Below are 21,639 nucleotides of genomic sequence, written 5' to 3' on the forward strand. Positions count from 1 at the left end.
CCCTAACAGGGTTTGCAGTCTATCTGGTCCCCCTGGGTATGTTGGTTTAGAGCATAAAGCATGACTGCCTCAACCCAATCCTCAATCAAACAATCAAGTGCACATAAATATCATACGTTAGCATATATAACAATCAAATTGATTTAATTGATCACTAATCATAGCAATATCATATAACCAGGATACCGACCTAACCGGTCACTAACATATCATCATCCTATATACCAAGATACCAATCTACCAGGTCACAAAGCATATCAACAACCTAACTACCAAGATGCAAATCAATAAACATATCATGCAATAAACCCGGATACAAATCCGAAAAGGGTCCGCATTGGTGCCTTAGACACTGTTAGTATAGTGAGGACAACTTACCTCACAAGTAACTTAGGGTTTCCATGTGCAGCCTCTACTCATCGAGTCGGGGTCGTCCGACGCGTCGAGTAGAAGTCATAAATCACGCGGGCTGACTATGTTCAACACGACAAGTTGGGGCCTCAAAATCGTCGAGTTCCTTCAATAAAATGATTATAAAGCTTTTAAAAATATATCTAGGATTCGAGGGGTTACAATTACCAAGATTGGTACTTATAGGCTTCTGCTTAGTAGTGATGATAGGATTGACTTATCAAATTGTTGCTACTCACCAAAAATGACATGAAAAAATATTTCTTTTCATGCTTTTTTTAGGCAAGGTGTTAAATACCCTTTTTATAATGATATTGATTCAATTTCTGCATTCAAAAATTTTGTTTTTTATGTTTACACCTTTACCTTATAATGGAGTGTCTGAAATCGTGATTTTAGTTGATAACTTATGTAATAATGTGTTTCATATTGATTTGTCCAATGGTGTGGATAAGACATGTTAATGGCATTGCCATTTTTGGGAACATAAACACGAAACACGTCACCCAACTCTAAAAGGATGGAGTGTAGGAATCATTTGATCTTAGGACAAATAATGAATACGAATCTTGTCTCTTGGGCAAGATTACAAAATCACCTTTCACTGGAACATGTGAAAAAGGTGAAGGATTATTAGACCTCATCCATACAGATGTGTGTAGCGCATTCAGATCCACCACAAGAGATGTTAATCAACGTTATGTGACATTTACAGATGATTATAAAAAATATGGTTATATCTACTTGATCAAACATAAATAAAAAACCTTTGAAAATTTCAAAGACTTTAAGATTGAAGTCGAGATTCAAGTGGGAAGGAACATATAGATGCTCAAATTTGATAGAGGTGGTGAGTATCTTATTATCAAGTTCCATGACTTTCTCAAGGAATGTAGAATTGTTTCATAATTGTATACTCCCTGAACACCACAACTTAATGGTGTGGATAACAGGCGTAATCAAATCTTACTAGATATGGGGTTCATTTCATGATGAGTCGAGCTTATCTTCCTATTCATTTTTGGGGGTATGCGTTAGAGACAACCTACCATATTATAAATCAAGTTCCAACAATGAAGGTTGCCAAAACATCTCAGGATACGTGGGCAGGGAAAACTCCCTCGCTCATATATATATATATATATATATATATATATATATATATATATATATATATATATATATATATATATATATATCAAGGTCCAGGATTGTGAGGCGATCGTAAGATGAGACTCATGACAAAATCGAAACCAGAGTCGAGAAGTGTTATTTCATTGGCTACCCACAGAAGTCCTTTGGATATTTGTTCTATAGACCTAGTGAGAATGTGGTCTTTGTAGCTCGAAGAGGAGTCTTTCGCGAACATGTGAGAGAGAGAGAGAGAAAGAGAGTTCATATTCAAAGAGGATAATGGGAGTATTATTGATCTTAAAGATCCAACGAAGGAATCTCTGAGTTTTATGAATTTGATATAACTTCAGATGGTTATAAGTTTTTCAGTGATCGTACACTGTTAAATTTAGATGAGCATACAAATTACCAGCAAGCAACGGCAGGGTCTGAGGCTGATAGATTGAAGGAGGAAATGGAGAGTTAGATTCAGTCCATGTATGATAATCAAATGTGGAACTTGGTTGATCATGTAGCAGGTAGAAAGATAGCTGAGTGCAAATGGATCTTCAAGAAGAAGACCGACATGGATAGGAGAGCACACACTTTAAAAGCTAGGCTTGTTGCAAAGTTATTTACTCAAACCCAATGGATTGACTATGATGAGACCTTTTCACCAGTATCTAAGATAAAATCTATCAAGATTATGCTTGCTATAGCTGCATTTCATGATTATGAAATTTGGCAGATGGATGTTAAAACTTCATTCCTTAACGGGAAATTATCTAAGGACGTCTACATGAGTTATCCAAAGGGTTTTGTACATGCCATGTTTCTTGAAAGAATGTGCAAGCTTAAGAAATGCATTTATGGATTGAATTAAACATCTCATAGCTAAAATCTTTGCTTCCATGAGAAAGTCAAAGAGTTTGGGTTCTATAGAAGCGACGATGAGTCATGTGCATATGTCAAAGATAGTGGGAGTATAGTGACTTTCCTACTGTTGTATGTTGATGAAATACTCCTTATAGGAAACAACATTCCAACTTTTCAAGAAGTTAAGTCTTGGCTTAGAAAGTGTTTCACTATGAAGGATCTAGGGCAAGTAGGCTATATTATAGGAATAAGGATTCATTCGGATAGAAAGAATTGTCTTATTGGTCTTAGCTGGAGTATATATTTGGATAAAATAATGAAGCATTTCAGTATGGAGAATTAAAAAAAGAGAATTTCCTATTCATAAACTATCAAGTTGTGTAAGACTCAAAGTCCCAGTACTATTGAAGAGATAGCTGACATGATTCGAGTCCCATATACTTTTGCTGTAGGATCGATCATGTATTCAATGACATGTTCTCGCCTTAATGAGTATTATGCTTTGTGCATGGTTAGTAGATTTCAGGGAAATCCTGGCAGAGCTCATTGTATTGTGGTAAAGAATATTCTTAAGTACCTATGAAGAACAAAAGACATGTTCCTAGTTCTTGAAGGCAGTGACACATTAAGCGTGACTAGTTACAGGGATGCTAGGTTTCAAACAGACTGTGAAAAAAAAAATTGTAGCCTGTTCGGGTGTTCTTATTAAATGGGGGAGCGGTTACTTGGAAAAGTTCAAAGCAATACACAGTGGATGATTCAACAATTGAGTCAGAGTACATTATAGCGAGTGAATCATCTAAGCGGCTTGGCTGAAGAACTTTATCGAAGACCTTGAAGTCGTTCGAATTATTTAGAAATCGATAGAGCTGTTCTGTGATAATGAAGGCGTGATTTCTTTGACAAAAGAAACAAAGGATAATGGAAGATCCAAACATATGGATAGAAAGTACCATTACATTGGAGATCGGGTAAAAGAAGGACACCTTCTGGTGAAGAGAGTATCATCAGAAGATAATGTTGCAAATTCTTTCACAAAGGCTTAGAGTAAAGTAAACATTACTAGCATTCTAGAGAATTATTTTGAGTAACAGAGAATTATTTTTGAGTATCGTACTTCCTATACAATAATTTATTCTTGTATTTATTTTTTCATGTTTATACTTCCTGAATAATTTAAATTATTCAAATCTCTACAGTCATTCATACTTTTGGAAGTAAGTAGTGAATTAAGACTATCATGAACTAATTTTAGATTGTCAATTGAGGTTAAGACATTGCAACTAGAAATGATACACTATTTGTGAGTACTTTGAGAATAGGGATTTTAAGTACTGGACAAACCCACACTTAAAGATTACTTTATGGATCATGTCACGAGTAATTCTAAGACGATAATATTTTCTATTCTTCAAACGGATATACATAAGTTGTAATTTATGAATCTGTAATGTAAACACATTAATAACTTGATGTTATAAAACATAGTATCATTTATGATTTGGTGAGTAAAGGTTACAGTTATGTAGTCAATGTTTATGTGTTCCTTTTTCCCTAACAAGAAAAGTGATATATTTGGGCCCCTTGATGATTTGATGTTGAGTATATAGTGTTGGGCCCAACTAGGAGTAATTGATCTGTTCAATTGAAGTCCAATAAAATCTTTACAAATCAAGAGATCGAGAAATAAAATCTTAGACAATGGGATTGATTCTGATCCATGTTTCGTGTCCATGTGATATCTTCAAAAACAAAGGAATTGCTGATCACTTATCTTAAGTCCAATAAAATCTTTAGAAATCAGGAGATCGAGAAAGCGCACTTTGTTGTTTACTTCTAGGTCTATACATGCCATTGTAGTTACAGGCTTATCCAAATGGGAGACTGTTGATTTAAGTAGTCTAAGCCAATAACTAAATTGGTATATTCTTGAAATGAAAGCAAAGTACTTCTTGGGTTGCCCTAAACACTAGTAACCGAGAAAAATTGCATTTGGAGAGCTTTCAAAACCTCCCATAAGGGGAAAGTTTTGTGGAAGACTTCTAGGGCTTCTAGAAAGCCTTGGAAGATAAGTAAAGGGTTTAGATCCCTGCCTAATTTGAGATATTATTATTATATTCAAATTAGGGTTATCCAAGGATTCCTTATCGGCTATAAATAGGACCTTATGGTATCTTGTTTTCAAGCATGCTTCCTTAGCTTGCTATAGCCAAAATTTATCTCCCCTCTCCTCTCTATTCTTATTTTCTTGTTGCTAGGGTTTGGGTACAAACCATTAGAGGCATCATCTATTTGGTCCTACTCTTTCTAAGCTTCATAACTACTAGGATTGTTGTGATTTGTTTTCTATAACAAATAAAAAAGTATGTAACCTTAACCTTGTAATTTTCAAAATACACTAGGGTTATGCTAGTTTAGTGGTTCACTTTATGTTGCTATGAAGGTATATGCCATAGATATTTTTTAGGATGCATGTACCTTATTAGATATTAATTGATTTCCGTGTTGTATAAGTTTTTTCTGTAAAGCCCATCACAAACCCCATCGTGCGTCTTGCTACACTTGTCACAACATCCTCCATCATGTTGGTCTCTTGATCATGAATCAAAAGTCTTAGGCTTCTTTGTTTAGCCCTCACATGTCTGAGCCTGAACTGACTTCCTTTTACTCACAAGCTCCAAATATGTATCTTGTTCCCGAGCCCTCGCTATCATGTTGTCCAGTGACTTGCAGCCAGATATTCTTACAAGCTCATGAATCTCATCCTTCAACATGTCATTATACCTCGCCTTATTCATCTCTTCGTCTGCCACATACTGAGGAACCAACAAATCCCTCTCTTGGAACATGACAGTGATCTCTTCTACATTCTCAGTAGTCTGATTAAGGTCCTGGAACTCCCTCACCAACTGTTAAACCTTGATCACTGACGTAAAATTAGCTCTGAATCTTATCACAAAGTCATCCCAAGTCGTTGTCTCGACAGCCTCACCTCTTAAGGCATAGTCCACCTCCTCCCACCAATATTGTGTTCTGTCCTTAAGTAGACAGAATGCAAATTTGACATTCGATCCCTCGGGGAAAAAACTCGTCTGAAAGGTTTTTATAATGTACGCCAACCAAATCCTATTAATAATGGGTTCCTTCCTCCCAAATAACTCAGGGCCCTATATGCACGAAACTCTCAAAACGTCAGAGTGCGTGCACCCACAATAGCCAAAGTCTCAGTACAAAATATGACCAAACGCTCATCCAAAATCTCTATGATACCCTCATTGATCGTATCAGAGATCAAAAGAGTCTGCTCTAAAATATTGTGAGTGATCTAAGACAAAATGAAGTCTCACATCTAATCATACATGAGTCCGGCCCCAGAGCCCGAAACCGATTTATGACCAGATGCTGAAGCAGAAGCACCTACCCGATTGACAACCATACTAAAAAATAAATAATGCAAACCGTCGGAGAATAATCGGAGAACTCCACACTCTACAAGATCCTTAGAATCCCCGTGACTTCCCTTGATTTGAGTACAGATCATGTACATTCAGTTCTATGGGCCCAATACTACCTTCCATACATATCCTTACCTTCCTCAAGGATCACCTCGAATCCTCAAAGTCACCATCCTAATATCAAGAAATTTCATTCGTCCGACAGATTACCCTACATGCTAAAACACCTCCTAAACTTTTCTAGGGTTCTCTTCACACTCCTCTCGGCCATCAGATGCGGAAGAGACTTCCTCTACAACTATATGAATACAATTACATGCCATAGGCACTAGATAGTTCTTCGACTACCATGTATCACACTACGACAATTAGACTGAAACAAGAGTTGCACAATAGAGTTAAACCTAACAATCTAAAATTATCTAATCCCTGCAATATATAACTTAATGTATTCACTTATTAGTTAGCTGATATTATTGATGGTCTCTAAAATCACATCGCAAGCAACGTTCATGAATCGAATAATCTAAACAAGTGCATCTCCTAATCAGGCCATTCTATCCATCATCTGAAATCCATACTAGCATGCAGTTCTAAAATCTCAACCAACAAGAATATAAAGGCATCTCTCTTAGCATTCTATCATGCAATCCCGAGCAGATCCTTATCCCTAATCTACCATGCAGTTCTTATATACTCACACCAAATCAATAAGCCTAACACATGTATGGGTATTTTCAGAAATACTTTCTTGAGCTTGGCTGATTGCATGCATCGCACCTCCTGAATTTGAGTCCAGACACAAATGAGAGTGTGCCCGAATTCCTCCAAACCAAAGCTCTGATACCAACTTGTATCGTCCTAAATATAATATGTAAAAAATTTTCTTTAAGTTAACCAAAACAACCAGTCATTATTCCAAAAACCCCAATCAAAGTTTGAAATGAATCACATAGTTATCAGAGTAAAAAAGAAGTCACAAACGCGGAACACCGGTGGATGCGATGCAATCATGTCAAGCTCTTGCTTTCAGTGATATAAGTACCTGAAACATAAACATGAAACTATAAGCACAAAGCTTAGTGAGTTCCCCAAAATACCACATACCATACATCCATATCAGCTCTAAGATATAATCGTCTATTTCACTCCCGAGTCAATTTCAACTCAATCGGTGTTTTTCAACCGAATGGGTCTATTTCACCCTCGAGTCTATTTTAACTTAATCGGTATTTTTCAACCGAAGGGGTCTGTTTCAACCTCAGGTCTATTTCAACCCACATACATATAGAATAAAGCCATATCAATAAGATTCAAAAATACAACAAGCACATAACGACACCTAGTGTCCTACATCATAGTGAGAAGACTCACCTCTTAGACGATAGTCAATCGCTACTACTCTCGCTGCTGAAAATATAGATGTTATACGCTACATATACATCCACAAAAAGGTAAACCCTTTAGCCCTCCTTCCAAACAAGGAGTTTGACCAAATGTCAACTCAAGTGAAAAGTCAACGATCAAAGTAAATGGAGAAAGTTAACTTTAGATGGCCACCACGTCATGGCCATTCATGACCACTCTGTGGCCTACAAACGACAGAATAGAAAAGGATTTTCTAGACGCGACTTTGTGGCAACCTAAGGCCATGCCGTGGGCGTTGGGCTCTTAACAAGTTAATGGCTTACGCCATTTTCCTCTAATCCTAAGAGCTTCAAACCTCAGACTTGGTCCATCTAATGGTATAGATGGATAAAGTTTCTAACATAAGCCCATAAGACCCTTCAAGAGGTCAAGAATTAAAACCCTAGATCTAATGAACGAAAACCATGACATGAGCTTAACCATTAAGAACTTAATCTCTAAAGTTCTTAGTCCATGAATTATAGAAGAGTTTATAACACCAAAACTAACATAAAGATTGGTGATTTACATACATGCATGTCTAATGAATGTCTTGAACTCATATTAGGCCAAAATAAGCTTTATGAACAAAAATCTCATGAATGACTCAAAATCTAACCATACTTCAGATCCAAACCGTCAACTACTCAAAATGTCCTAGAGACTCATAAGGTTGCAGTTTTATGGAATCTTACCACCCTAACAATAAAGAATAAGAAGAATATGGGACAAAACTCAACATCTAGCAACCTAACAACATCAAGATGGGGCCTTAGACACTTATAGAGGTCCAAAATAGCGCTAGAGATAGAAATGGAAACATGCTTGCTGGATCTTGGTTCACATCGTCTTTCTTCTTCCTTCAAAAACCTTCCAAAAGCACCAAAATGAATTTTAACAACGCCAACAAAAAAATAATTAGGGTTTCTTTAGGGCTTAAAAGAGTGATGGAGGCTAAGGATGACCAAACCCTATCATCCTTATTCCTTTAAATAGGTTGAAAAACAAGGAAAATTAGGGTTTATATCACAAACGAAGGCCACGTCGTGGCTCATGGCTACCATGCTATGGCGGGTTAAATGAAACCCGTGTTTAAAAATTTCCTCGCCACATTGTGGTGGTGCCTCAGCCACATCATGGCAACTCCAAATATTCAAATTTAATAATTAAAATATACCTCAAGATTCAGATGTTACACTCGTTGTGAAAAATCTTTGTGTTCCAGTCTAGGATAGCAATCAACTAGTCTAAATAATTCAAACCCTCATCAATCACAATGTCGTCCAATGGAACTACTGCAGAATCATTGGCTAAACACTTCTACAGTTGAGAAACATAAAAAGTGTTGTGGATATGACTAAGCTCGATAGGTGGATCCAATTGCTATGCAACGTTGCCCACCCGAGTGACAACTCTAAACGAGCTGATGTACCCGGGCCCAACAAGCCACATCTCACTTGAAGCAGTGCCACCAATTTTCGAGTCTAAAGTCTCTATACATCTTTATCGCACCGTGATGAATCAAAAATTTTGACTTGTGAGCCTCCTCCATCAAATTCTGACCGGTCCTGCCTGAATAAAGAACACAAACTCTACCATGTCGATAAATTATCCCAAAGTATCATAATAAAAAGAAGAGACTTGGCCAACAATCCCCAAACTCTTTCGATTCTCCTCCTACATTACCTCAATTTGTTCCTCTCAGACCAGCTCTAATAGTAGAGTAACAACAGTCATCTTCAAACACAAGTCTTTGATTGGAGTACTAAGGGAAATTGTGGGGGATTATATGAAAATAACAGAATGTTCCACAAATTTCAATTCCATTCTTTTGAAATCCTTTGGAAACATGCTAACTCGGTTTTTTTGTTCTTATTCACTTAAACAATGTATATTTAGTAAACAAAATTTTAATGTAATACACAAAATTAAAGTACAACAATGTAAATAAATCTTATAAAAGTGAAATATTCCATCTCATCAATAAGTATAATTTCCATTGAGTTTGGGATATTTGGGCTTGTATCCGATGTTGATTTCAACAAAAAGATTATACAAACATTTAGTGTATAATCATCTTTCATATTATCCATCTCTAATATGAAAAGTGATCTTTTGGGCAACCATTGAGTCTATAAGTATAAAACAGAAATTAAGAAAGCAAGATTATAGTTGTAGATATATAGTTTCATAGCAACATATTTTCTGTAGAACAAAAGAAAATTGTTTTATAAAAAGATCCTTTTTAGGTAGATAATTAGAAACTACTATGGTAAACTAATATGTTAAAAACCAAATAGAAGTATGTTGCTATAGTCAGCCGAATATATTAAATAGAAAACATAAATGCTTAAATATATGCTCCAAGTTATCAAATTAGTTTTTTTACCAAAAGTATCATCCGACTTTCAATTAATTTCATTTTTTGTATGTAGGTAGCTACCAATCTAAAGTATGTTGCCATAATCAGCTGAATACAAAAAACAGAAAATAGAGAGATGCACATACAAAGAAGGACTACAAATTAATGAAAAACCAGTTCTGGGAAAGTTTTATCAAGTGTCCAAAGTGTTGGCTCTTAATGCGATATCAATGTAGTTAAAGTTTTGTTAAACAAGTGTGATATTTGTTATTCTATAAAAATTAGTACCGATAGAATTTTTGATTTATTCAAACAAACACATAAATAGATACAGAAAGCAAAGTAAATAAAAAATTTCTATTAGTTGAATTTAGTATGTTGTTATTTTGGATGTTTTTCATTTTTAGGAAAACCGTGAATCAATATTTTTTGTTGGATTAAGACGTCTAAGCTCATAATGAAATTGGTATATTCATTTATAGCAATGTAGTTTGAAAGTACATTGCTATTGTTTGTAATACAACATAATGTACCAAAGAACTTCAAAGAGACACATAACAATGTTAAAGAAAGAAAAGTAACAATCGCACAATGAAACTCACAAATGCATCGAATGAAAGCAGTAATTATTCTTATTAATTTACTATTATTTTTATCAATTTGATGCAAGTACATATAATGAAAGCATATAGAATGCGATATCCAGATTACAAAGAGTCAAAAAAGAAAGATACTCATGATAAAAACATGTAGATACGAAAAAAAACATCCTATTGTATCAGATTAAAACTGTTTAAGGAAGAAGGACATACCTTTATTCGAAAAATAGGAAGCTTGATATTTTCTTACTTTGGTTTTCTGTGGAGGTATGTGACTGAAATTATGTGTAAAAATTATTTATAAAAAAGGTTAAGGGTATATATACCGTCAATATCATGACAATGACGAAGATAATCAATTGGAAGTCTCATTTAAAATAGAAGATATCGTTGTTCAAATCGTATTGTGTTATATTAAATTTTTTGGATGTTTTGAATTTTGAATTTACCGATTTCATTAGTACTGTTTCAATTATGTTACCTTGTAAATTAAATGCAACACCCACTAGGGCCATAAATGTTACGATAAAAAACCAAGGTTATAAAACACCCATGTCCTTATTATCCAGTTTCAGTTTACATTTTAAATATTTGATGTAGTTTCGGCTGTTCTAAAAAAACAGAAAAAGAAAAAGAAAAATTAATGTTTATTCTATTATGAATCTTTAATTAAAGGGGAACATCCAATGCTTTCATGCAATATCCTTCTCCAGTGGCAGAGTTAGATGGGGCGTTGGGGTACTACAGTACCCCAAAAAATTATTTTATATATATAAAAAATATTATTTATAAACATTTTTTATGTTATTGTACCTCCAACTAAAGAGATTATAACATGTTTTTTAATGGCCGATATTAGATAATTACATATAATATATATTGTCAATGTTTGTACCTCATATCAAAATTTCTAGTTCTGCCACTGCTACTCTCCTTATTCCAGGTATATGCATTGATTAAATTTGGCAAAGCTTAACAAATTTTGGCCAATCATTAGTTGTACAAAAATTGAAAGGCTGGATTGTTTCCAAGTTCTACATCAAGTTTAATGGTTGCAAAGTCTTTTAGTTGCAATGAGGCAGAGACGTCAGAAACAAATGGCGGCAGGCTGCATTTGAGAACACAGATTGTTAATTATTTTGCTCAAGAAGTATACGACATGAAAATTAAAGAAAATTCCAAACATGAATTTTTAATAAAAGAATCATAAACTTGTCACTTGTTATTATTATTTTCTTTTATAATTTTTAATTTCTTTTCTTATATATACTCTCTAAACATGAAACATGTCTTTTTCTATTTACATTTCAATTTAAATCTTCTTCTAATTCTGTTAAACTTAGAATGATTATTAAAAAATTTGAAATTAAAATGTTTGGTAATTAATTATGTGAAATAATCAATTATAAAAAATCTTCTATTCCACTTATTTATTTACAATTATTATCTATGTTATTTTATTTTTTCATTACACGGGTTACAATATACATGGAATACATCACATAGCATTAAATTAAGTTAATTAATGAATGAGAGACCATCTTAATGTGATCATATTTAGGCACATCTGGCCAAATGCACAAAACTAGAGCAGTGTTGGTGCAAAACTAACGCTTATCGGCTTAATTTATTATTATTATTTTTTATAATTAAGGGTTTTTTTTTTGCCATAAAACTTCTAAGATTTGTACTCAGATGAATATTCTAAAAGAGAGAACATTAAAAGTTTGTACCTAAAAGTTTCTTTTAATGCATTGTTATTGTTGTTGCTATCGTCACTCATCTGTATAGTACTAGAAATAACCTGTTTAAATATAAGGTAAGCGGGTAATTGGTAATCCAATGCATAGAGATAATGTTAGTTCTTATAAAATAAACTTTCACATGAGGAACTTACATCCGAGGGTACACTATGAGTGTCATACTTACCATCCCAATATATAGTGCATATGTTAGACAACTGTATGGTGCTCAAAATCTGAAATTAAATATCATCAAGTTAGAGAGCCAAAGTGCAAGATAGCACGACTGCACCATTCTTGTTTTTATTTAAGTACCCAAGAACGATGTTCACTAATCCAACTCACTATGTCTTAGATATAGGAAAAGATGACTTTTAGTATAATGTTTTTGAAAAATATTGTCTAGAAAAAAGTTCTCAAGTTCCTAGTGTTTTGTGGTTTTTCACTATAACTCAACTCAACTCTCTCTCTCTCTCTCTCTCTCTCTCTCTCTCTCTCTCTCTCTATATATATATATATATATATATATATATATATATATATATATATATATATATATATATATGCCCCGTTCCCCAAAATAAAAGAAGTGCCAACTCCATTTCAAAATATAGTTCTTTTTAATATGAATGTCCACATAGATATTTCTCAAGCCATTGCTAGAATCACACAATGTTTTTCCTTTGCTAAACAACATAAGAGCTACCAATTACCAAACACCAAAAGACCATTGTTATCAAGGACAGACTTTACGACACACCCCAACGGAACTTGGTTCCGATAAAATTTGCACCTCTATCTGTAAACAAGAGCCTAAGCAGAGGCATGAACACTACGGTGCTGTTTGTTTTTTCGAAGCAAAAATGTCTGAAGTCTGCGGACCACCTCTGCAACCCTCTGTAGCAGAAGAGGTGGAACAAACGACTGCAACATTTAAAGAAAGTCTGTTTGTTTTTTAACGTCTGCAGACTGCTGCAGTAAGTTAAAGTAAGACGTGAAGAGGTTTGAAGCAGCTGGTTTAGTGCTGCGCCACGCAGCACACGCACAGTAGTTTTTAAGTCAGAAGTCTTCTGAAAAACAAACAACTGCGAAGGACCAAGTGCTGCGCGGCGCAACAATAGCAGACCATAAGAGGTTTTTTTAGAAAAAACAAACAGCACCTACATTAGCGAAATCCTCCATGTTCCCTAGATTTATTAACCTTGATACATTTAACCAACATCATAGTTTTCTCATGAATATTCACCCGAGCATAAGAAAAATTGCATGAAATCTCCAACATTATTAAAATATTATAAGGTATGCTAAAAGTGAATATTACGTTCCAAATCCCTATAAAAAAATTAAAACGAGTAAAATTGCCTTCCAATCAATAATGTTTTCACCCTATAATTCAACACGTTTTTCCTAACCTTTAACAAAATAGGGACCCACCCTGCAAAACGCCGGCACACGACAAGCCAAGGTACTAACTCGAATGAATTTACTTTTAGAAAGTTGCATTCAAATACTTTGAAGAAAGGAAGTCAAATAGGTGATGATTAGAATTGAATGTAGTCACTATGATGACATGGATTTTAGTTGAATAAAGAAATTAAATGGATCAATAGAAGGAATAATAATGTGGTGATTAGGATAAAATATGTGTTTAATGGGTTGTGGACGTTATTATATAGGCATTTAATGGATTGTGGATGCCTACTTCTTAAGTAGAGTATTGAAAGAAATTTCAATTGACCTCTAAGTCAAAAACATTGTGTCACCAACAAACAAAAGATATGACATCTCACACTCCCCTAAACAAACCGTAAAACCTTTGAAAGGCATGTACTCGACCCGTCTCTATTCCATCGTGATAATGAACAAAACCGGGGATAACAGATCCCAACTCAAATTACTAACGTTTTAGTAGACTTTAGTAATATATATGCCATTAACATTTGCGGTGCATTTAGTTTCTGAATAATATTGACGTTTTATTATTTAGTATTGGTATTGTATTATATTATATCCATAATATTTTGAGGATGTTACACCTTGATGGATGGTAACCCTCGTTGAATTCTATGATATATAGTTTTCTAACATAAAAATTATCCGCAATGATAATTGTATGGTTTTTAAGATTCGAGCATTGTTGATTTGATCCTTACACAAAAAAATATATCTTAAATAGGCTTGAATGACACTGATGAACTTAAGTTCAATAAGGAAGACTGATGAAACAAAAATCTAAAATTTAAAATACAAGTATAGAGTTTTATAATTTTGGAACGAACATCGTAAGCTATTTGAAGACATATTTTTATCCTTTTCAGATTACCATATTTTATGTAATTTCGTACGTTAGTTCATAGATTATTATATGGTTTATTTTTTTTTCCATAAAAACTCTTCAAATAATATAACACATTCAAAACAAGTGCATTTGTTCCTAAAACTTGACTCTGTCCCCTCATTAATAGAACATCATCAAAACAACTAGAAAGAGGATTAATAATATCAAATTGCACATTCGGTGTTGCCTTCTAATTATTCACCATATTAGTCCTTTGAACTCAATTTTGGAATTACTTAATTTGCAGAACACGTTTGTTGACTTAACCGAATAGGGGGTACAATGAACTGTTTGTGGTTCTTTAAACATCTAAACTTTGAAAAAACTAGAAACGACCTTCCATGGTTCTCAACCATTTAAAGTCATTTATTAACACTCTTGTGACACCAATGAATAGTCAGTTTATTAATTAATAATTATTTGATGTCCAAGCTGGGCGTTTATGATCATGGATAATCAGTTTGGATATGCATGTTTTGTTGATTAGATTTTGGATTTAAATGATTCAATATGGTTGATGTCTATAAATGGATTTAGCTTTCATTTCATTTAGTTATTTGTTTATTGTGCATTTGATTTTCTACTGTTTTTTTCTTTTGTAAGAAAGTGTGTTACACTTTATGATCGAGGAACTGCATGTAAGCTTATAAACTATAATCTCATATCATATGTGTGCTTGCGTGAGAAAGAGAGACTTACAGGGTATAAACCATTGGTGATGTATATGATGTCATCATTTGAAACATCACACTTATCATTTCTAACCTGAAAGTGATGTGAATAATCTACAATTAAGGTTGACTCATGGAACAATGAATAAATACAATAACTTTAATTTTTTTTAATGGTATGCGACTTCAAGTTTGAAACATGTGGGATTCGATCCAGGGTTAACTCCATTTTGGAGGGTTTCATACCAAGCATCATGGTTATGCAACCTTCATGGTGGTTGAACCATTGTAATAAATAAATTTATTAGTATTTATGAAATAAAGAAGGTCATTTAATGGAGAGATAAACAAAAGGGTATAACATAGTCGGAAGAAACGTACCAGAAACTCAATAGCCTGTCTAATATGCTTAAGTTCATCCCAAACTAGCTCTGCATACTGTTATACAAGAATTTTATGACATTATAGTGTAGTCAAATAAGAATTACGTGATCTACTTACCAAAGACTTATGGAACAATTAATTATGACAAACTAAGTTTAAACATGGTCTTCTTTTGGCGATTATACGTTCATAGAGCATCCACAATGCAAGTAGTATAGAATTTGAATAGGGTGATGACTAGGATTGAATAAGAGTTGAATAAAGTATGGATGATGACATGCAGTAAGTTGAATGGATGAGTTGAATGATCATTGAATGGTTCAATAGAAGGATTAAGAACCTTAGGCAATTACAATGTAAATAAATACAAACCGATTTAGTATTATGGAGTTAGGTACCTAAGTTTATATAAAGTTGTTAGGTATATTCACTTTACTCATATATATATATATATATATATATATATATATATATATATATATATATATATATATATATATATATATATATATATATATATATATATATATATATATATATATATAGAGAGAGAGAGATGGGCTAAAATGGAATCTAATCCACATATAGAACTTGTAATTTTGGTGGGCTATTTGCTTTAACGATATCAAATTGTGTTATGGATCATTTTTTACCAAAGTTTTTGGGTTTGGCTTTTATTGCCAATTTTATGTCAAATCATTAGTGTTATACTCCAGTAACCTAATATATATATATATATATATATATATATATATATATATATATATATATATATATATATATATATATATAATATGTCTACGTTCATTTAGACCATTATATTTTCTGAAATGGAGAGCCACACTCATAGCCGTTCATTTTAAAGATAAAAAAACATTTTTAAAATAAAAAATAATTGAAATTTTTTGAAAATTTTTTAAATATTATTTTTATCATTTTTTTATCCAAAAAAATAAAATAATAAATAATAATAAAATGAAAAATATTTTTTTTTTGAAATATCTTTGAAATATTCTAATAGAATATTAGAATATATCAAGTATTTAAAAAAAAATGGTAATTTTTCTTTTAAATTTTATTTATTTGTTTTTTATTTTTAGGTAAATAAAATGCCGAAAATAATAATTAAAAAAAAAGAATTTTCGAAAATCTTCTTTTATTTTGCATTTTAAAATTATTTTTAAATAAAATTAACATGGTCTCAAGTTATATATATATATATATATATATATATATATATATATATATATATATATATATTGGATGGGCCGAAGTTTTAACCCTGGACCTTCTCTGTGGGATTCTATCTCAAAAGCTAGGATCCTATCACATGGGCCAAAGGCCTTAATAGTTGCCAGTTTTGTCACAAGGTGAAACCCTATTGGTAATAACCCGAGTTCTACTTAAGAAGAGAAATGGGAGGATACGTTGGGAAAGTGAGGGATGTCGAAGGAAAATCATGTTCCTGAGTTTCATTAATGGAAGGAAAGTGAGGGGAGAGAAAGGATTTTGGAGTCATATTTTTCTTCCAAATTTTCCTCCCAAATTGGACGGATTTGAGAAGAAAGTGAGGGGAAGGAAATGTTTAAGTTATATATTGTTTTTGGTCATAACTCGTGAACACAAAAACTTAAAATTTTCCTTTTAACTCGGGAATACAGAATAATGAATATTTTTCCTTCACCTCCCTTTCTTTTTGTCAAAATTTTCTTTTTGTTTCCTTTAATGAATTTACGAAAAAATTCGGGAACACGCGTTATTCTTTTTGATTTTTCATAAGTTATGTAGAACCACAAGCAACTTCAGTTTTTCAATGAACAAATGTGAAAGGCAAAGATAAAGATACATAGGACGAGAAGAATCGGGATAAATGATCACCTCTGTTGCCTCACAACACCATTGCTCCAACTTTCCTATCCCTGCTTTCAAATATTCCACACTTCTGAATGAAGAAGACTCCTGTCGTATAAGAAGACTATAGAAGGAAGATAATCACCAAATTAAAGAATATTTACCACCGGAAACAAACAAAATAACCAATGGAATAATGGATACACCTGTTAAAGAGCTCCACATTGATGTATGAGAAAATTTGAGCAAATAGCATCTGAACAATTGTTGGAGGCACCTGAAATAGAACCATATGAGAAAATTTAGGAAAAAAATTTCTGAAGAATCGTCACCCACTTCCACCAAGACTTAGAATTTTATGGAATGTTAGTATAATTCCACTAAAAATTGTAATCACTGTATCCATCTTTAAGAACTAATGAAATGCATGCGTAAATACACCAGCAGTTATATGTCTATAATGAGAAAAACAATAATGCACATACAAAATGTTCTTTTATCGTGCTACAAAGAATGTTGAGAAGATCAACAATGCCTTGCCAGTGATTAAATTCAGAGTCTTCCTGGAAGGATTCATCCGATGTTATGAGAAATGTTGGTGGAGCCTGAATTTTCAAATTTCAATATTAAAAATAGGAATTGCAATTTTCAAATCGCTTGTATACATTGTGTTAAGAAGAGGATTAATCAAAAGTTCAGCTACCTTAATACATAAGTCTACTACTGATCTCAGCTCCTCCTTGAAATTGTCACGAATAATGCGGTATGTTTTCTCTACAAGTGCTTTTAGTAACTGACGAAAAAGCAAAGCAGGGTATTTGGCTTGAACTTGTTGTACTAACTTAACTGTAGCCTCAGCATGTGCGTCAGCAAAATCAAAAGAAGATACGGAAAAAGAAGATTCCTTAAAAGTAGAAAACCATGTCTTAAAACATTAATATATCAATAGGAAAGAAAAATAGCAAAAGTAAAACAAAAAAATCCATACGGTTGTCATTCTTCCATGAGTAGGATCTCCACGTTCAAGACTTTTTTCAATTAAGAATAATAAAGTACATGCAAATGATAGCCAATATGCCATCTGCTCATTATTTTCTTCATCCTACATTATAAACAACTGTCATTAAATTGGAAGAAACCGATAAATATTTTCTTTGTTTCAGCATAATTTGAAGTTGCATCACGGAAATGAATTTATAGGATGACACAAAATAGGGATGATTTAGTTACACAAATCTCATTTTAGTTGTAATTTTATAACTGTAACCCAAGGAAAATAAAACCACAACAACAGGGAAAAATAAACATTTTGCTGAAATTCTCTCAAATCCTTTTGGCGGAGGAAAAAGAATTCACTGATGAACTAAGTCTTGTATGTTGATAAATGTTGCTAAATATCACGCGCCCTTGAATTAACGTGATTTGTAAATAAAACTTTTTTTTTTCTTTAATCATTAATGGAGGAAGTACCTCAGTTGCTGAGCGAAATATCTGGATAACTTGATCAAAAACCGTGGTTCTTTCATGTTCAAAACATTTCCAATAGAGGAGGCATTTGTACATTGTAAATGCTGCAACACGTATGCCATGACAGAATCTGAAGTCTTTCATAAGAAACTGAATAAGTTCAGCAAAATCTCCCTGCAGCTACATTTAAAATTTTAAACTCATAAGCCATTTGGTATTTAAACTCCCCTTATCTGTTAATGAAATTCCAACAATTCATTCAACCTAATATTTATATAATGCATAAGTAAAATCAGACTGTGTTGGCATGGAAGACATTCAACACCTTAAGTTGCCTGTGCTCTATAAAAGCATTTGCAACTCAACCCTCTTAAAAAGACATTTTGATATACAAAGGCATATCAAATAAACCAAAAAAGATTTTAATTTGTTCATTTCGAAACAAATACATTGGCCCGAAATTATTCTAATTTTATCTTGAGTAAATTACTGAAATGGTCCCTATGGTTTGGTCAAAATTACACGTTTGATCCCTAACTTTATGTATGTAAGGGTCGAAAAACACAACAAAATCAAACCAGGCACGATCCGAGTGCAAAAAAAAAAAAGTTAGGGACAAAACGTGTAATTTTGACCAAACCATAGGGACCATTTCAATAATTTACTCTATATATATATATATATATATATATATATATATATATATATATATATATATATATATATATATTTAAATAAAAATACTTACTTGAATATCCAATGCATCTTCAAGCTTTTCAATGACTTCTACCATTGCAGGCCGTTCCATTGGATCAAAACTAAGGCATTGATAAGCAATTTGTTTAAAGGTGTCAAAAGAGCTTCTGTCAATTTGATATTTAATATCATGATCGATTAACATGTCTGCTTCATTTTCATAGTAACGTCGGACTAAATTTATTAGAGACTGTGACATATCATCTCCAATGTTTCTTATACGATAAACCAGCATCCCTCCCAGCATTTCAAACATCACAACACCAAAAGAGTATATGTCTGATTCTTTACTGAGAATGCCGCTTTCATCGTAAGTGGGATCTAAGTAATACTGGGTTCCGGCTACTTGTGTATAGAGTTTGGTATTTGGCTGATTTCTTGGACCCGATTTTGATAAACCAAAATCACAAATTTTTACATCCCAATTGTGATCTAATAAAATGTTGGCACTCTTGACGTCTCTGTGTATTACCCTGTCATGCTCGCCAAGACCCGAATGAAGGTAATTAATACCTGTTGCTGCCCCTATGCAAATATTCAGACGTTGTGTCCATGTTATGCAACGCATCTTATTTTGATCTTGGAGATGATGGTCAAGGCTTCCATTGGTTGCATACTCATTAACTATAATCATCTCATTTTCTTCATCACAATAACCAACAAAAGAGATGATGTTTTCATGGTGGAATCCCGAAATCTTCTCGACCTCGTTGCGGAACTCGCGCTCCCCTTGGTAGCTATCCCTAGCTAGGCGTTTGATAGCAACCAGGCGATTTTGCCAGCGGTTTGAGAGTTGTCCTCTGTAGACGTAACCAAATCCACCGCCTCCAATACATTTTTGCTGACTGAAGTTCTCGGTGGCAAGGTTGATCTCCTCCAAAGGAATTGAATAATTTTCAAGGTTTAGGCGTGAAGAATACATTTTCTTATGATATAGGTGGTGAAGCCTGGTTATTGTATGCCGCTGAAAAAAAGACTGGTTATGGTAGAAGCACACCACTGTTTGTCAATAATACAGAATGGAGTTTGCTTAGAGGCGCTACCTAATTCGCCATGGCTTTATTCCAAGGTCAAGTCCTTTAAAATTAAAAATATTATAAAAGATATACAGAATATTAGGAGCAATTAACATAAGGTATTAATATATTTCCCATGCCAGCTATATTTTAATTCTTAAAGACCTTAAAAATTGTGCACATTGTTTAGATGATATGGACAATATAATATTCGGACAAATAGACTTGCGTATTATAATACGTCGTTTCTATACGCTAGCTATGATATTATGTTTTTTTGTTCACACCTCTTACGTTTTCAATTTCATTTGGATTTTTCTAAATATTATTCCACCATTTAATTTTGTGAAAAATATAAACCAGAATTTTTTTAACGTTTTAAACAACAAACTGTTATTGAATCTTAGAATAAATAGTTCAAAACAGACTTAAACTCTAATTCTTGGCAATCCTCGTGAAGACTCCCGCATGCATTGTTGGTGATTTTAATGTAAGCAGAACATTTTGTCATTTTGTGTAACTGGTCTTACATGTGAGCTAAGAGCTTCATAATTTGTAATATAATATATGTGTGGATATGTGCGGAGTGTACGTATGTATAAGATCGAATTAGAAGGCAATTCGACGATAAGTCGGGGAACCGGGGGTAGCGCCCACGGGTTTGTGGTTTCCAAATGGGTAACACCTCTTTGGCGGGGTCTAGGGGCAGCGCCCCTAGCGGGGTCCAAGGGACAGAGCCCTTGGCTCGGGCCCCACGAGGTTTGGGGCAGTTCCCAAAGGGTCTTCGGATTTTGCAAGTGAGTACATAGTGGAAAATCGAATTCTTGAGGGTGGTTATGCTAAAACAGACTATGATCGTCAGTTTTGGAAACCATTGATTTCCTCATTAATTCCGGATTACCTTGACTTGTTTCCAAAGGAACCCATGACAGCCAACCCTAAGACGAAAACCTACATATCATTTTCTATATTAAAACAGCTCTCCTTTTAAAGAGGAGATCACTTTTTAGCTCTCGTTTTTCTTCATACGAAACAAAAAATTTCTAGCAATTTGGCTTACGTTTTCTATGTCTAGATTCGTAAGTTTTCTCTTAGATTATCTTAGGATGAATTTCTTTTAACCGGGGCATAGGTAGAAATATCCGTTCGGAAAGTGTTTACACGATCCAAGGGGTAACCAGATCTCCACTA

The 21,639-nt window shown here is 33.5% G+C and overlaps 1 protein-coding gene across 4 annotated transcripts; it reads right to left on the reverse strand.

Annotated features, from left to right (window-relative positions):
- Nucleotides 1-7,693: 7,693 nt before the first annotated feature.
- On the reverse strand, nt 7,694-20,475 carry LOC145163105 (myosin-6-like). Of its 4 annotated transcripts, none has more exons than XM_079082003.1 (15): nt 19,425-20,475; nt 18,680-18,850; nt 18,198-18,311; nt 17,913-18,113; nt 17,695-17,814; nt 17,416-17,486; nt 17,237-17,333; nt 15,356-15,412; nt 15,003-15,068; nt 12,121-12,201; nt 11,957-12,027; nt 11,119-11,331; nt 10,437-10,498; nt 8,440-8,834; nt 7,694-8,132 (listed from the first exon to the last, which is right to left on the reverse strand). In XM_079082003.1, the coding sequence occupies exons 1-12, from the start codon at nt 20,352-20,354 to the stop codon at nt 11,217-11,219; spliced, it is 2,094 nt and encodes a 697-aa protein (XP_078938129.1). In that variant the 5' UTR covers nt 20,355-20,475; the 3' UTR covers nt 7,694-8,132; nt 8,440-8,834; nt 10,437-10,498; nt 11,119-11,216. The 4 variants fall into 4 exon arrangements, with proteins under 4 accessions (XP_078938129.1, XP_078938123.1, XP_078938133.1 ...); XM_079081997.1 differs by having other exon boundaries at nt 18,680-18,856; XM_079082007.1 differs by lacking the exons at nt 7,694-8,132; nt 8,440-8,834; nt 10,437-10,498 and having other exon boundaries at nt 11,185-11,331; nt 12,153-12,201; nt 18,680-18,856.
- Between the last annotated feature and the right edge of the window lie 1,164 nt (nt 20,476-21,639).

The sequence above is a fragment of the Lactuca virosa genome, chromosome 1 (assembly GCF_052849685.1).
Source record: "Lactuca virosa cultivar CGN04683 chromosome 1, Lactuca_virosa_CGN04683_v6, whole genome shotgun sequence".
NCBI classification, from domain to species: Eukaryota; Viridiplantae; Streptophyta; class Magnoliopsida; order Asterales; family Asteraceae; genus Lactuca; species Lactuca virosa.